This window comes from Gavia stellata, chromosome 2 (genome assembly GCF_030936135.1).
Source record: "Gavia stellata isolate bGavSte3 chromosome 2, bGavSte3.hap2, whole genome shotgun sequence".
In the NCBI taxonomy this organism is placed as follows: domain Eukaryota; kingdom Metazoa; phylum Chordata; class Aves; order Gaviiformes; family Gaviidae; genus Gavia; species Gavia stellata.
The window spans coordinates 46,298,145-46,316,164 of record NC_082595.1 but is presented as its reverse complement, the minus strand read 5'-3'; the positions used below and the strand labels follow the sequence as shown (position 1 = coordinate 46,316,164).

General features: G+C 38.2%; 1 protein-coding gene across 1 annotated transcript in view; it reads left to right on the top strand.

Annotated features, from left to right (window-relative positions):
• The window catches only part of ADGRG6 (adhesion G protein-coupled receptor G6), a 107,690-nt gene that overhangs the window by 56,374 nt on the left and 33,296 nt on the right, over positions 1–18,020 (top strand). Inside the window, exons 6-10 of the mRNA XM_059835400.1 lie at positions 5,485–5,570; positions 6,913–6,965; positions 7,046–7,099; positions 15,056–15,198; positions 15,912–16,026. Of these exons, the coding sequence (XP_059691383.1) occupies positions 5,485–5,570; positions 6,913–6,965; positions 7,046–7,099; positions 15,056–15,198; positions 15,912–16,026 (451 nt within the window). The remainder of the gene's footprint in view (positions 1–5,484; positions 5,571–6,912; positions 6,966–7,045; positions 7,100–15,055; positions 15,199–15,911; positions 16,027–18,020) is intronic.

The following is an 18,020-nucleotide window of genomic DNA, read 5'->3' as shown; positions in this document are numbered from 1 at the left end:
ACAGAAAAAGTCAACCTAGATAATACTGTGATGAATCAGTTACCAAATGAAAATATTTTGAATGATTCTAGGAGTTCATTTCATGGCACTTCTGATGCAGCAGATGCTGTTACAGAGCCTTCTGTGGATGCAGCAGTTCCTCTTCTTCAAAGCAGAAGTCCTAATGCAGAGGTAGCATGGACTTTGGCAGATGGGCTAGATCAGTCTGACTCTGAGTCAGCATTCCGCTCTCCCGTTAGCAGCAGCAGCAGCACTGCTTACGAACACAAAAAAGAGACTCTGTGGATTTCGTCCTCCAACAGCGGCACAATCAATTTCATGCATGTAAGCAACGTCTTGGAGCCTGTGAGTTCGTGGAGTGAGACTGTATTTCATCATCATATCACCTCTGACATTCAAGACGACAGACATCATTCTCTTTCTAGCTTATCTATATCATCTACAGAGGACAAATCATCATTCCAAAAAAGTAGGCTAGACTTCGCACCCAAAAATTTTTACCTGGAAAAAATAGAAGGCAATGCTGATAGGAAAACTTTTTCTGTGTTAGCAGCAAACAGTGAATTTCAGTTTAGAAAATCTATGCACATTAAGGAACATCAGTCAGGAGGCATTACAAATTTAACCTCTGTGGATACTCCACGTGCAAACCCAACAACTTTTTTTCAAAACATGAAAAAAACTTACACAAAATTTATGCCTGACATCCAACTGACAAATTCAGTCCTAGGACACAGTAGGGAACTGACATTTTCAGCACTTCTGGTAGGAACAGGCTGGACAAGCTCAGCATTTAAGCATGTTGTAACAACTCTGCCTGTTTATCAACAATCGTTGACTGACATATATTTGGAAAGTGACAGCGTATTTATATCTAATAACAATTACTGGTCTCATTATTTAAAACATTCAGTATATTTTCAAAAGCCAAGTGAGTTCCTCAGAAATGGAGTACTGGAGAACAATTTAGATGCATTTCATGACAGTAATGAAAATGAAGAGTCAGCTTTTTCCATATTAGAGCCAGAGAACATGAACAGGGTTGGCAACTCCTGGGACTCAGGTTACTTGGATTTTCCAACAAAATATGTAGATATTTCCCCTTCTTTAACAGCAAATTTCTGGACTGTTTCCTATTATTGGAAAGAAGCATCTCAAGTGTTTTCTGGGGAGCCATCAGAAAATTGGTGGCTCTCATTTAATAAACTGCTTTCTTCCCCAACAGAGAGATTGCCATCCATTAGTTCACCTGCTAAATCTGACAGTATCTCTGAACAAACATCTGCCATTAGATTATTAGGTCACAGGGCTGAAGAAATGAACTTCTATGGTCATGCATCAGCTTTGGAAACACAACTCTCGAGTTCATTTATTCCAGGCCTTCCAAAGAGAATTTCAGAAAGTAATGGCAGGACAGTATCACAGTTGCAGTCAACAATAAACTTTGCAAACCTAACTGTGTCTTTCAACAGTGAATTTTATTTTGATTTCCCTTTCCCTTCCCTGGAAGCACCTTTGAGTCAACCCTCTGTGTGGGTACAGGTAAGTCCCCTTGATAAGGTACTTGAAAACGCCACAGAAACATTAATGATATTTGAAAGTTTGCACATGCGAACTGGAACTGACATAGTAGGTGATCAAACCAACATGACCTTCCTGAACAATAGCCAGCAGCTTGTTTCTGTTCTTCCAACACATTCAGGAATCCAGCCTTCATGTTCAAGGGATAGCCAAGGTGCTTTCTTGATCAATACACCAGTTAAGAGTTTGGTAAACAGTACAAGAACACATGGATCACTGCAGTCTCAAAGTCTTTCAGCAAATGATGCTGTAACAAATACTATTGATAAAGCAAGAAGTAAAGTTCAAATAGATGCAAGTGGTTTTTCAAAAAACATTGGTTCTATGAGTTCTGACTTCCTTCCAATGACATGGTCTTTGGAATTAAGGCACCTTCTTCATTCAGACTCAAAATTCAGAGTCAGCGTACCTCCTAACAGCTACTCTACACCTCCACTCCTACAAAGTTTTCAGAACCATCTTGATACAATTTCTCCAAGCCTGATCCCTCAGTGGGATGTAGCAGAGTTAAGCTTGCCAACAGCAGTAACACTGAGAAGTCATCTAACTGTTTTAGGACAAAATTCCGTTGAAAATCAAGGGGACAGTCTGAGATACTCTCTATGGGCAGTGGAACAAGAAATCACTGGTGATAATGAAAACATAAGGAATTCTGCTGTTCTGACATCAACAAACATATTGAGGCTTTCTGAATGGGATTCAGAAGAGGAGGTGTATGGATCCTTTAGCAAGCACAGAGAAGGAATGTCTTCTCTAAATATTGTTAGTACTCATGCCTTGGATTTTGAAAATGCCGATTATGGACATTTTGCAAATCTGTCTTCTCTTTTGGAGTCATCAAGAACTGCAGTAATGAATGATGCAATACCTTTGCCATCTTCATACAGTGGAGTTATTATTCAGCACAAAGAAACCATCTTGAAGGGCGCTCTGACGACACCTGCAGCAGAAATCTATCACTCTTTCATGCAGTCCCAAATGCCAGTTTCTTCTGTAATGTACCATCAATCATCAGTTTCAGCACATGTTCATTCCTTGGCCAATTTACCATCTGGAACAAGCCAAAATACCACCCCTTACCCACCAGTGAATCAACATACTAGCTCTCCGGCAGTCTTTTTATCTTGTTTATGTTACTCCTTCACTGAGCTGGGCTGCCTGTGTCGACCTGAGGTCAACTACAGTATGTCAAGCTGTTAACTTAGATGTAGAAAAAAACCGTATCATTTTATCTATTAGATATTCAGTTGGTAGACTGAACATAGAAGTAGCTGCCTTTCATCCTTTAGATATAGATCCATTTAGCGTATGATCAGATTTTGGAATAGTAATTTAATTACAGTAGAAGGGAATTTGTAACATCTTAATGATAGTAAATGTCATTAACGTGTGATTTCTAATTTTTGTGTACTTCTCTAAGACAGCTCTCATGAGACTGTGAGGATAATATATTGGGTTGCCATGTATTTTACACATTTTTATGCCATTTTATTGTTTGAGATTGTATGAATGTTTTTCACTAACAGTATTCATGTATTTTTGAGGATTTAACTTTCAAAAAGTGAAGATTTTCCAAAAGAAACTTTTGGATAATTTGCCTAACAGAATTAAAAAAACCAATCCTGGTATTTCATTGATCATTATATTTTTGTAGTTGGTGGTGGGTGTGGGCAGAATTGTTTTTCCAGGTTCTTTTTTCTTCTTTTTTGAAATTATCTTTGGCTACTTTTCATCAATTTTCTGCCCATAAAAATATTATTTTTAATTCAGCATTTAGAGGTGGGATTTCCACTGTTTAATTTGGAGAGTGAGTAATAATTTTTAGTTTTCACTATCTGCCACTGCAGTCTCCTGAGAGTCTTTAAAAATGTAGATTAGTTCTTTGTTCTTGTTCTTTTTTCGCCTCATTAAAACATGCTTTGGGTCACCATCTGTTGCAGATCTTGATGCTGTTGACTAGTTTGTAGTTACTATGTTTGATTTTAAAAATACTTTGCATATTCCTATATTAAGGTGATTTTGTCCATATACATAATTATATTAATAAGGTTATAATTATATATATGATTATATATGAATGTGTGAGAATATATATAATGCACACTTTCTGTATGTGTGTATCTCTATAGCACATATAAAAGGTACATTATACATATAAAATTGAGTATATGTATATACAGAGATATATACATATGAGATCCAATTCTTGCAAGTGTTTTCAACTTGCCTAAAGTCCAATTTTTTACTTTCAAAGACTTGTTTCTTTTCTCTTTTTTATTTGAAACTATCACAGTAATAATAAAAAACTAAAATATATTTTCAGATTAAACTGCACACCAAATTTATGTATCTGTTGAGTTAAGGGAGGGAAAAAAGACAACAAATCAAAAAGCAAGCAAGTTCATGCTATTCATATCTAAAATTTAATCGTAGCTTAACAAAGAAGGTAACTGGTAAACCATCTTCCTGCAAGAAATTGATTCTTTAGTATTCTATTGCAGAGGAATTTTCATACTAATGTCAGTGATCATATGATCAATTCCATAACAAAAAGAAAGAACAATCCTCAAGCCAGCTCATGAATAGGATAGTAACCAATGTGCACAATTAAATTAGAAAATAGTGACTTCAAATTTTTTTCCAGATACTTTTATTTAAAGCCCTTGTAAAATGATTATCTATGACGTTGTAAAATGATGACATTTTCTCCACCTAGAATAAAAGGTCTTCTATTTAGCATCAAAAAGATAGAGCAGTTCCTTCACAATCAAGAGACAGAAAGGGATTTCTGTATGATTATTGTCATGTCCTATTCTGTCCTATGTAGTGTCTCTGTAAGATTTACATAAGATTTATATAATTTTTAATACTTGCATGTGTGATCAAGATGCACAACTTCATTTGGTAATAGCCCTGAAGCAAGCAATGCCACATGTGCGCATACATGCAAGTGGATTGATCGAGAAGCTCTTAAACCTCCCCCACATCCTGGGAAATTTTTTCCAACTGGAGCATACAGAATTTTTAGTAGTGTAATGAAAAAAACTTGACTTGTGAAAAGTACAGACTTTTAACAAAGAGCATAACTATGAGATGATTTGATGTTATTTATTAGATGTGAAATCTTGTCATTCACGTAACTCATGAGAGTTACATGTGAAATCACGTAACTCATGAGCTCAAAGAGAATTTATATTTACCCGATGCCATTTCAAAACAATTTTACTGTATATAAAATTGCTCCAAGCCATGTGTTACACATTTTGTGACTGAAAGATGGTTTGTTCAGCTGCCGGTTTTCTAAAGCTAATGTGCGTTCTTGTACTATCTGGCCATCGCCAGGCCTGAGAGCAAAGACGGTGCTGTGAAAAGAGATGGATATCCATTCTCCCACCTAATTCTGTCCTCAGTTATCTTGTTACTTTCAATTGATGAGCCTTATCTATTCTCACAAAGTTTTAAGTCTAATCTGCAGTGATTGAATTCTGGATTATAACAATATGTCTGAGACCAGAATTTATCCATGTTACAGGCTTCAGTAATTATGATTATTTTTTAAATTCATGACACTTTCATGATCTTGCTTTTACACACCACATTAAAGGCATATGCAAAATACTATTTATACATACATTGTTTGTGAGTTTCTGGGTCACATTTCATGTGTCTTTAAAAATACGGAGGGGGAGGGAATTCTTGTCTAATTCAATAGGGCTAGTTGGAATGGGCCCAAGCCTGCAGGGCTTGTTCACTCCAAACTTGTATAATGCCAACAAGAGCTTGAGGTGTCCTTGTACCTGGGGTTCAGTCCAATCTTTATATTCATCAGGAAACTAAAGTCTCATTATTAAAAAGGTACATTTGCTCAGTTTCTAACATTGTCATGCTGTTTTTAATGGACAGGTGGGCTATTCTACAGGATATCTATAACTGTCTTTAGTTCCAGCTCCAACTCAGTGTCAAAAGTACATGATGTGGTTGCAGAATGGGTAAGTTAAGTTTTCTTTCCTGTGTGATTGCATATATGAATCTGCCCCACTGATGTTACTAATCTGAAAAAGAAAAGAAAGAGAGGATACCAAATAAATTCTTAATTTAAGATCTTTCTGTTATTGATTTCCACAGTAATGAATTCGGGTCTAGCTGAGGCTATTAGGCACTATAGATAAAACTGTGAAACGTCTCCACTATACTAGCCAGCTTCTTAAGAAACGTAGATACTAGTTGAGATTTTGGAAAGTATGGAGAAATCAGAATTGTCCACTGAAAGAGGTAGATGTCTAAGTTCCAACATCACTATACAGAGCAAAATTTTTCTCCCCAAATACTAATGTCATTTTGAAGTTATATTGTGATAGAAATAATTAAAAAACAGGCAGTATTCATTTGTGTGAGGCAATGCACTTTTCAGATTTACCCTAATGTTCTCTGCTTCAGAAGTCTTAGGTCAGTTGTTGGGGCTTCTAGTAGTCTGTGGTTTTTCAGCCCATTTTTGCAGACGTAAGCTCCTTTCTGGGCCCTCTGGGTGGAGGATTCTTGAAGTTCCTGCCTCTGAAAGTTCCTCCTGTCTGAATACAGATATTGTCTGACAGTTCATATAGTGGCACTCACACAATCTGTAAGTAGTCTTTATACTAACTACTTACATGAAAATACGATGTCATAAATATATGGCAATTGTTCTTTATTTTTCTTTTAATAAACCTGGAGGCTTTCAGCTTTCAGAAGCTAAGGAAACCACCTATAGTCATCTACAAACCAAAAGTGCAGCCATGCACACCTGCCAAGGTTGTTCTCTTAGCAGCAGTAGCCAGGCGAAGTACGTAGGTGCCTGAGCCAAAGAATCTAGAAAGGTGTCTCTTGGCCTTAGCAGAATATAATGAGAAGTGTCTCCCAGGGGGAAAACTGAGCAGCCATTGCCCACTCAGAATAAATAGTACAAAGGTCTGAAAAGGTTGTAGACTTTTAGGTGAAAATTGACCCTGTAGTTTTGTCAGTAAATCTTTCCTAATCAAAGTTTTTCTGAGAATTTAAGATGAGGAAGAGAGGGAGAAAAGGAAAAGTTCAGCATCCTGTGCACTCACCTATTCACTGTATCATGACCTTATAGAGATTTCCTTCTGTCAGTAAAAAAGCCCACATTTCTCACTACCAGTTGTACATCTAATATAACAACTACCTCGCTGAAATAGGACAGTGTTCTCTTTGCTTTGAAAAACTGAAGGGGATTTCTCAAGGGAAAGAAGGGTGAAATTCAAACTCCATCTAAAGCAACAAAGAGCCCCATTAACATCTCACCACTCATGTGATCAATGTCTTCCTGTTTTTCAGCTAAACCGTACTTTCCAGAACTGGAATTACACTGTGTATGTGGTCAATATCAGGTAAATGAAGGGGGAAGATGTTTATGCCACGTTACTTTTGAGAATTAGCCCACCTTAATTAATGTTTATTTCTTTTATAGCATCCACCCTGGCTCCATAAAAGAGGGAGTAAGAGAAAAAAGAAGTATTAAAAGGTAACATTTTTAAAGACATTTTCTTGACAGAGGCAACGGCTGCTATTACGAGTGGCTTTACAACAGTCTTTATTGCCTACTATTGGATTCATTGTCTATTACTCGGCATATGCTGCTGGTCTGTAAATATGTGACTGCTGGCGAGCTGAGCACTCTGGATGTGCTCAGAAACCTGAGGTTGTTGTGTTTGTTTTGGTTTAAACCTACTGAGTTTTAAACCTTAACAGAACATTTTTTCAGAGCTCAGGTTTCATCTGTCACAAGATGGAACAGACATATCTTATATACATAGTATGGCACACCCTGTTCTTTAGCAACAAGCATTGGTACACTGGTGTCTATTCACTGTCACTGCATTTATTCTCTTGAACCAGAGCCTTTTGAGTTAACAGACATTTTACTGGATGCAAAACACTGAAAAATCATGCTAGAATTGAAAGCCAAACTAGTGTGAGTTAAACTATTTACCATATGCTCTCATTTCCTGACTTCTGCTGGGCTTGGAGGCACTGGAGTTGGGATGGCCTCAAAGGCAGCCAAAGAAAGTTAGATAGGTCACACCCCCTGAAAATTGGGCCTCAGGGGATTTCTTTGAAAGCAGCAGACTGATTTCTGAGGCATATATAGGGAGGGAGTGAATCTTAGGACCAAATTAAGGAGAGGAAACCAAAACGTAATCAGTCTTGTGAGGAAGGGGCAACAAATGGGTATGGGATATATCTGTTTGCAGTGTAGGTGAAAGTCCCATAGGACAGGACTTTAACTGCAGACGCTTAAGAACTGCCATGATAACAGCTGGGCTTTTTAATTTCAGAGATAGCCCAGTATTCCTGATTTACCATCAGGAAGTAGTTACTGATGCTTCCAGTTTTCTACAGAGTTTGCCTAGCTGTGAAATGATTTGTAAAAGGTACTATCGCCTTCCCACACACCCACAGCAAAAAGACAGCTTTTATTGGCAAAACCATTTAACTGGTATAGTGTAAGCCCAGTCTCTGAACAGGCTATTTTGCTGCTTGACCTACATTTACAGTAGGGTGTAGTGATGTGGGTGGGATTTTTTTTCACACTTCTAAATGATACGGTTATGCCAGCAAAACCTTTTAAGTGGAGACCATGCCTCAGGTCTTACCAACAATCCAAGACTGCTGAGGAATGTAAAGCTTTCCCCATCCTTATTCCTGCACCCTACAAGACACCAGAGTAACATTTTGGGGTATAAAAAATCAGCAGGTTACAGGTTGGAAGTTTTTAATCCCTGATGGAAGTAACGTTAATTTCTCGCTACTCAAGTGATCCACTAAAATGTTATGGCTGAGTTCTTGTATGTAACTTGCTCACAGTGTGATTTCATACAGTTTCTATTAATTAAATATTCCTGTAAATTATTTCTGTGAATAGTTATCCAAAGATTTTCTTATTTCTCTATTTTGGATAGTCAAGAATAAATCTCTTGCAGTTTTAGACATTCCACTATTTCCCTTAGTTTTTAAGTACTTTGTATTTCATTTACCTTCATGTTATCTGAACAGAATTTCACTTCGCAGTTAAAATTTTAGCCCTAACCCATAAGTATAACGGCCTTAACTTTATCTTTTACAGAAATGAACATATTAGTCTTTCTCTAGCTCACTAAACCTTATGTCTCTTTTCTGAAATTTCCACAAGATCATAGCCTTCTTATTTCTAAGGCACTATCATAATTCTTTAAATTGCTCTTTGAGAAATTTTCCCTCTCTTTACATGAATGCATATTCTTATCATTCAGCTCACATCTTTTTTCCTTACCTTTTGGATTAGAATTTTATACAACAGTTAAAAAAAAAAAAAAAACAAAGAGCAAAACAAAACTTAAACAACCTTTCCCAACCTTTTCTATGCATTTTGCTTTGCTTCAACCCTTATTTACCACACTGCTACCTTATCAAGGAACTTCTGTTATCGGTGTCCCCACCTAGTCTTCTTGCAAGTGAAAGAGGAAGAATCATTAGAGAGAGAATGATTCAGAGAAGAAATAGAAGCTGGAAGTGGGAGGTAGGAAGCTTGCTTTTTTTGGCACGTTAAAAATAGGTGTTTTCCAAATAAATATTTTAAACTGTACTGCATTCTGGAGAAGAGCAAAACAAAACAAAAATATGGAAGTGGATTGTTATTCTTTCATTGCTGCCTTCTATGAGCTGCAGAAATCCAAAGTACACTGTGCTTATTATGCATTTATATACGCAGTGATGAGAGACAAACAGAGCACCAAGACCAAAAGTGCACTTTTAATACTGTGAGATTTCTGGATAACAGCAGTATATCAAGCTAATACTGTGGTAGATTATTAACTGTTTTAATAGACAGAATTTTATCACAGCTATGCTTGACTTTGTGTCTGTGTTTAATTTTTTCCTTTGGTCATAGTGTTTCCATCTCTTAGTGAGAGGGCAGCTGTTCAAAATAAAGTAGACAGGAGTTCAGAATGGGTTATGGACATAGCTGTTTCTTTTGTCCCCCATTATTTTGCACAAACCTTTGAAAGTGAAGCCAATTTGTGTTCTTTATGTAGCTAAATTATAAATGCGTTTGCTTCTTTCATTTATTCTTTGCCTTTTATGACACTGCAGTGTTGTCATAACTTTCTGTGGCTGCTGCTGCTGCTTTTCTCAGAAGGGTCCTACTAATCCTCGTCTTGTTGGATGACTAATATAGGGCCGCCTCAGTAGGGGAATTGGTCTTTATTAAGCAGTTCAGCTCCCCTGCTTCTCCTTTCTTCTTTTATTTTGCAAGCAATTTTGAGAATTCAGGCCCCAATTAATTTATAACCTTTTCTCCACTTAACATACAAATACGATTATGCTTGCTCCGACTTCCACTACTTGATTTTCATAATTTTTGCCTATTTCCTGTGTTCAATTGCTTCTACTATGTGAAACAACATTAATGTTTGTACTGTTAAACAGCTCATGCAAATTAAAAACCACAGAGTTAGCAATCTGTGTAAAGACCACTAAACTTAGATAGAAATCCCTTCTCTTAGGAATGAAAATAGAGAGGAAAGCAGGAAATCAGAGCTGCCCATGCCTAGTCCTGCTTTTCTGAAGTCCGTGGGAGTTTTGCCACCAGTGTCAGTGAGGCAGATTCAGGCTCCTGCATGCTGTATTCTAGGGTGCTGTGTTGCTTAATGGAAAGTTTACTGCACTTGGATAAAACTTAAGCTAATTAGATTGTGTAATTGGTTTAGACAGGAGTTATCAACATCAGAGCAGCATAATTTTATAGTCCTAAGTATCTTTACTGAGAATTTTGCATTCTTTGTAGATTACTTCAAACTATTCATTATAAAATAATAATGGCTATTCTTGTTATAAATGAGCACATCTGTGATGCCTATTCTTATTTTTAAAAAATTCCTGGTTTCTACTGGTGAGGTTTTAGGAACAACTTGGACCTGGCCCATCTCTACTCCCCCCAACTTCAACTTCAGTGTTACCAAAGGCAGTAAGGGACAGCCTTGACCAGTGCTGAGCAACATTTTAAAGTGCCATGTAATGTGTACATTATGTGTAATATTTCTGCTTGAAAAACTGACCAACAAAGAGCCAAGCAGAAATACACAGGTTTTTCGACAGTGCCCTGCTGGCATCTTGTGTCCATGACCTGTAAAGAAAGCCTTGATCACAGATGGAGAAATTTAGGAATTCCTCCCAAGTGACTGAAGGATGATCCCTTCTTAGTCTCCTGCTGAGGCTGCCTGCTCTTGATCCAGCTTCCAATGACTTCTTTTATATTTCCATAGGCTTTAACTGGATTTATTGTAGGCCTGCCATTTTTAGGAAGGTAATGTATTGGGGAATGGGGGTTTTCTTTGTTGTTTTGGAATATACTTCAAGCGTAACCAAAAACTCATTTCAGCGAGGACCAGCTGTTGAAATGTTAGGGATTCCAGCCCTTTCTGGTTTGCCCTTCTGGTACATTCTCTAACAATGAATAGTCTTCATATCAATCATCACATATTATAAGTGCTTTCTGTTGAAACACCATAGTTGGTTGTATTACCACACCAGATCTGCAAGGAGAAGCAAGGCCCAGAGACACAAGGACAGGCACAGAGGCATGACCATGCTGCTCGCAGCACTGTTCTGGTACAATGGCCATTAACTTAAAAGGAAGGTTTAGCATGCTTTTATTTTTAGTAGTCCAAAAAGTAGCTGCAATTTTTAGTTTTGTGTCCTGAAGTCTCAGATTTTATATTTTTTCTATAACATCACTTTCTGCTGAGAAAGGAACCTCTTAATCCTTGGCATTAGTTTGAATATATCTATTATGCCCAGTCCTATGTTTTTGTTCTGAACATTTTAATTCTATCACAGTCAAAATCACCTCAAGTAAAAGTTTATCCACAACTCAGATGCTTTTGTGGAATGCTTTTAATTTCCTTCTACTTTCATATTTCTTTCTGTCTCATTCTGTGTGTTTTCTAACATGCTGTCTGCTGTTTGTATTACATCTTCACTGAGTGACTTATGCAATAGTCAGCTCTTTTTTTGTCTGTCCAGTTAATGTGAAGAAGTTAGTAGTGTTTACAGGTGACTATGTGGGCCTACCTGTGCTGCCAGTCTTGAGTTATAGCTACCCATCACTGCTTGTCTTCAAAACCAACATAACAGCAAGATTGGTAGAGAACTTAATGCTGACATCTTAAAATTTTTTTAGATATGTCAGGGTAGTTAGGAATGAAATTCCCAGTGACTTTTAATGGACATTTAGATTCCCTGAGTACTTAGGTGCTTTAAAATGATTCTTTATGTACTTTAAATCAAGTAACATTGACTACGAAAGAAATTAATAGTAATTTGTTAAACAGTTTGACAACCACAATAATTCGGTATTAGTTCAGCCTGTCTCATACAACTGAAACGAGGAGAAATATGCATTGCTAATTATCAACCACATATCTTCAGGTATGAAACAGTCTGTGCTGCACAGTTCGCATGGTTTGTTAATCCTTCCTTCAGGCTCCTCGCATCGCGTAGCAGTGAGACCACAGGCTGTGTGTAGGCACACTGTCCTGGAATAGCTCTGAGTCACGCTGCCGGAGAAGAAAGACGGCTTTGTGGTACGCGCCGTGGCAGCGCAGGCACCCCCACCGCCTCCTGTGCCTCTGATGAGGGTGCAGCTTCATAAACTCCTCTCTCTGAGCCAGCTTAGCTCAATGGACCAGGACAAAGTGGGATAGATGCCGGTCTTCCCCTGCTTTCCTGCTTGCCCCAGCTGTCACTGTTTCAGTCAAAGAGAAGAGAGGCATAAATACTTATCCCCATGGTGTTTACCTGCACTGCAGTCCATTTTTTATATTGACAGCAGTAATACTACCAGTACAGGTTACTGTAGGTGATGTGTAATTTGTAATTGATTACTGCTGTGAGAATCTATCCGCTTTTATATGGCACACAATAAAAGATGTAAGGTTGTGTGCAGCAAATCCAGTGACACCAGCAGAGCATGGCAGCGTTGCCATTTATTTGAGTGTAGGCCTACTGTTTCCCAAATCGAGGATTTTGTTCTTCACCATTAAAATGTTTTCTTTCTGGGTTCTGAGTGTGACAGAAGTGGAAGGAAGCACTGAGCTTCGTATTGCGTCAGCTGTCAAGTTAAAAGCTATTTATTTACTGTGGGAAGCTAACATGACTCATTCTGAAAAGTTTATAGAAATTGTTTTCATCATAATATGGAACAGGCTCTTATTACATAGTATACATGACTTGTGCTCTAAAAGTTTCTCAGAAAACAAATAACAGAGTGATTTAACAGATTATTTTTATCAGTGCTTCATAATCAATGCTTTTCTCTATAATTGTTCAAGATAACTGTAACCAGTTTTACCTCATCTATCATTATCCCGTCTGTTTTGTTGCTATTATCACTCCGCACAGTTATGGGTACTAAATACCATTTTGGTTAGTTGGGACTCCTGCAATAGGCAGCATAGTAGTAGCAGTGACTGTTCACTTTTGCCTTGTGTTTTGCGGCCAAAGTGCTGAGGTAGGGAGTGGCATCAGTATATTAAGTTTTCCTCTTCTGAAGAAAAGGGAATAGATGAGTGAGACCAGAGTCTTTTAGGAAAGATGGTTAAGTGCCAGGAGACTCTGGGGCTGAAGTACTGGAGGGCTGAAGGAATTGGCAATCCCATAGGCAATTTCCGTGCTTCAGCTAAAAATAAATGCTGTAATAAACTTGTGCCTTGTAATATATTAGAGGTATACAGCAAAAGCCTGCTAATGCGCATCCACCCTACTGAGGCTATTGCCATATGTTAAACACTCTGCAGAGACCAAAGGAATGTTAGGAGGAACTCAGTATCTCTGGGAGCAGGGCAGGAGCAACCTGGCCAGGGATAGGTGGAATTTCTCTGCTAAAATACACCCACTGTGGAAAAAACAAGCCAAACCAGCAGGTAGTCAAATTTTTATCTTCTTCTCCAGCAACATGTTACCAGTAAAACAGCAGATATGGCAAGAAAAAAGAAAAGTGTACTGATGTTCAACAAAAAAATCCAAAAAACAAAAAAACCCACCAACCAGGGACTGTGTGTATATATTTATTTACTCATTTAGTTACATCTGCAACAGTGAAATGTGTGGAGTATTTAATTCACGTTTCTCATTTCTTTATGAGGTTTGGGCTTTTTAAATATTTTTCCTAGACTGAGAGGTTGATTTCTAATGCCAGCTCTTTTAATGCCATTTCACTAATGAGAGAACTTCAGAATTATTGGTTGAAGTTACTCAGTTTTCAGAATGATGTCTGACAGAAAGAGGGTTAAATATGCCATCTAAGAGCAACATCTGTACACTAAGCTGTAGTTTTATACTGTAGCAGACTAGGCACCTCTGGAAAGTGCAACTCTGAACTTTCATCATGGGGTTGTCTTCATGGAAGATTTTTGGAAATGAAGCCCTGGTGTGTCTAGGAAGCAGTACATGAAAACCCAACTAGCCCTCTCCCATACAGTGCCCCTACAGATTTTTTCTCCTACTCTCCTTCAAGCAGACCGCAAGACCCTTTATCTCGCTGTTGCTTTCTTGCACTGGGGGCCAGTGGTGAAAGCAGCTCAGTTTGGTGTGTGCCCTGCTCACTGTATGTGTGCTGGCAGAGCTGCCACTTCCCAGGCTGCCAGGAACTGCTCTTACACTGCAAAGGTCTGTCTTTATTCAGGCTGCTGGGCATCCAAGGGCAAGGCTAAGATGAAGATATCCCAGAGCAGGCTTGCTTTTTCCTTTTTTCCACATTTTGGCTCCCATGGATATCCAACATTCCATGCTTCAGTGGTGTCAACTCCTACTAGCCAGAGCCAAGCAATGCTCTTGGGTACCAACATATTCTCTTCAACATGTGTGTTCTGTGTCCCAGGAGGAAGTTTCTGAGTCTTCCACTCTGGGCTTCTTCCCTGTGTTCTGCTAGAACTGCTTTTCTGTTCATTATTTCCCTTCCAGAAAAGCTATGTTTTTGGACAAGGGTGGGGACTGTTTTATTTCTCTCACAGGAAAGAGACTTGGGCACTTTGAACTACGTCTTATGCCCAAGAAAGTAGCAGTGGGCTACAGTACAAAACAGCTATTACTCCTCAAACTTGAATTACTCATCTGAGCAACTAGACTTTCCTAATTAGGACTAAAAGTTTCAGAAGTGTCAGGGTGTTTTTCACTCCATCAAAATTTAGAGATTTAAATGTTAGGCATCTTTTCTTCATTAATCTTCTAGTCTTCCTCTGGAGTCAGTGGAGAGATAGACCCTCTGGAGGATGACTTTCCCCATCCTGACAAGGTTTGTAAGGTGGGATGAATCAGCTCTTAAGTTCCTAAGGCATCAACAACCAGATTTTTAAGTTTAATTAGGGCCTCTTAAGTTTAATTAAGTTTAAATAGGGCCTGTGCTGTTCTGACTCTAACACTCAGATAATTTTCCTTGCAGTTTTGGGGTTTTGGCTCTTCTGGTTTATAATGCTACCAACAACATCAATTTAGAAGAGGAAGACATCCGACAGAGGCTCATAAATAATAATGGAACCATGGAAGGAGGATATAAGCTTCATACTGTGGATGTTGATCCAGTGGGTAAGTAGTTTTCAGCTTTGTTACACAATCAGTTTTGCTTGCTTGTCCATAAATAAGCATCTTCTGTGTTAAAATAATCACACATTTTCAAGTGGTGTGTCTGCTTCAGATCTTAAGTTGTCCCTTTAAGCCCCATTGTTCCCCTAATCTCAGAGAGTTGTGCTCAAGGTATGTCTTTTAACAGAAACACACTTGTCCAGATTGCTTTAGTCAGTGTTTGGCTGTCTGGTTCAAAGAGGCTGGGACAATTCCTGACAGCTCCTCTGGTAGTTTGAGGATAAAGAAGTATGATTTACAGCCAGAGCTATAATGAGACATTTTGGACCTCCAAGGCCCCTCGTGCCCACTCCTCAATCCTGTTTTTTGTGTTCCTGACAGTTGCTGCCCTTAATCAATATCCTTTTAGCTCTCATCTTTTCCCATTCAACTTCTTCCAGTCAGTGATTGCCTTTCCCTTGGGAGGGAGGAGGTGGGAGCTGGTGGAGTGCAAGTGGATGCAGCATGCATGTTCAATCCTTTCCCTTGAGCAGAAGCAGTATATGTTGTCCCCTGTTGTGCACCCCTCCGTTGTCACTACTCTATAGATAGCAACCAAGCATTTCATTTGAAGACAGCTTTGTGCTGTAGACTGGTTGATGAGCTGAGGACAAGAAATGGAAGATGATTAGATGAAGAAATTTACCATTAACGCTGATATATTTTTATGTTTATAGAAAAATGTTTAGCTGAAGAAAACCCTCCAAACTATTTTTGGCCAGATACCAGACCAACTGTGACCAACTTCACATTATGCCATGGGAGCTCAGTTCAGACTGCATCAAGAACGTGGTAGGTGTTCAAATATCTAAGAAGCTGAGAGCTTCAAATGCAACTTTCTGTTTATATAATTAAACTGCATCCTCCATAATGGTTGCCGTTGGCTGGTATTGTATTTAAGGAAGATGATTTCTATACTGTGAGAGATGATGTGTGTGCAGTAAGAGATGTACTTCATTGGTAAGGAAAAAAGGCTCTTCTACCACTTCTGTAGGGCATATTGAGGCCCACAATTAATACATGTTCAAAGTGACTACAAAAATAGCACCTTCTTACAGAATGAAACTGCTTTCTTCAAGTCATCATGTTTATGTTACTGAAACCAAAGTTTCACATTTGCTACTACTTTGCTACTACTATCTGACTTGCATAAGAAATTCTCAACAAAATTCTATGAAGATGAGATGTGTATTTGGTTTAATCCAGAATCTCGTTAAGGGAAAGTAAAAGAAATCCTGCGAAACAAGCATTTTGCCAGTAGTTAGTCATAATTGAAGGTAAGGATAATCTTATGCTTAAAGATTTGAACTTGTGTTTTTAAGGTTTAGGATAAATTTTCCCTAATGTAGGCTTTCTTTGTGAACATCTACAAAAGATTTAGACACTGTATCTCTATTTCCCATTTGTAAAATGGGAATATTATTACTTTCTTTGATACATTAACAAAATAATATGGCTTTGATCTCATTTGAGTGCCTTGAACATGGCTATGACGAGGCAATATTAATTAATTTCATCAGTATTTAGGATGATCACCATTAAATGCCATATAGTAGTCTTATCTGCTGACATTGCATCTGGAACATGTTCTGAGAAGACCAGACCTTTTACTTTTTGAGAACAATATGGCAACATGGATATGAATCAGCTTTGAGGTTCTGTGCCAAACAGGAAAGAAACCAGCATTATATTTAACTAACTCACTTCCTCAGCTTCTTAATCTTGTACAAGAACTGCTGAATTCTGATTGACCAACTTCTGTTGTAGAGTGAGTAGTGCAGAAGTCAAATTGTTTTTATGTCAGAGCCTCAGAATCATTACAAATTAAGGCTTCTGGCCTTTGCTGCCCCAGTACTGCTTATCTTTATTGTTCATTTGCGGTCTACACAATAGCATTGATTGTCCGTGTACAGCACTTCTCATAAAAAAATTTACTGTGTTCTATACTGTGCTATGCTTTCCTTGCCTCTGCCTCCACTAGCTTTTGCCAATATGGAGCACGTGTTTTGAGAGAAGAGGAAGCTCTTCTAATGGTCTCTTCTAGTCCTGTGCATCCCACAGTAGAAGGTTACCTGCTAGTGTGCTGTTGTAATAAAGGTGATCAGCTGAGGAATCACTTTATTATATCATGTGCTGAGTGAAAGGATAACTTTTTCCCATTCCCCATCCTGCCTTTGCCATGATTGTCTTTAAAGAAAACTGAGGAAAAAGTGTGTTTAATTTTGGAGCCTTATGTGGGTATTTTGCTATGGTAAGGCTTTTTTAAAAAGCATTTTGGAAAAAATATCTTTATATCTGCCCCTCACCTTGGACCTGGATCTGATGGTGACCTGCCCTAGTTTTCATGGGTGGCATATGTTTGTATCTCCATATAGCTCCTTGCATATTCTTCTGAGAGGTATTATGGCTTGCTATTGACTCGATCAAAGCCATTTATATCAAAGGGAAATTACAGAAACAGCATCTGATTAGGCCATTATAAGGGCATAATAGTTTGTGTCAACATTTGGGTGTTTCCTGAAATACAAGGCCAGAATTTCCACCGATGCAGTTTATCAGATCAGTATCGGAATCAGCTGGGAATTTGTCCAAAAGAACTAGGGTTTCTCTCAGCAGTGTCGCTTAATTGATCACATATTTCCACTATCAAGCATACATATTTCATTTTACTAGGGGCCATGTTGCTAGAAAAATTGTGAGTTGAGAAGAGTTGACCACTGTCAAACCTACAAAAGAATTATGAAACATTTACAGAATTTTGCTATTGTATTTCATGTAAATTTTGT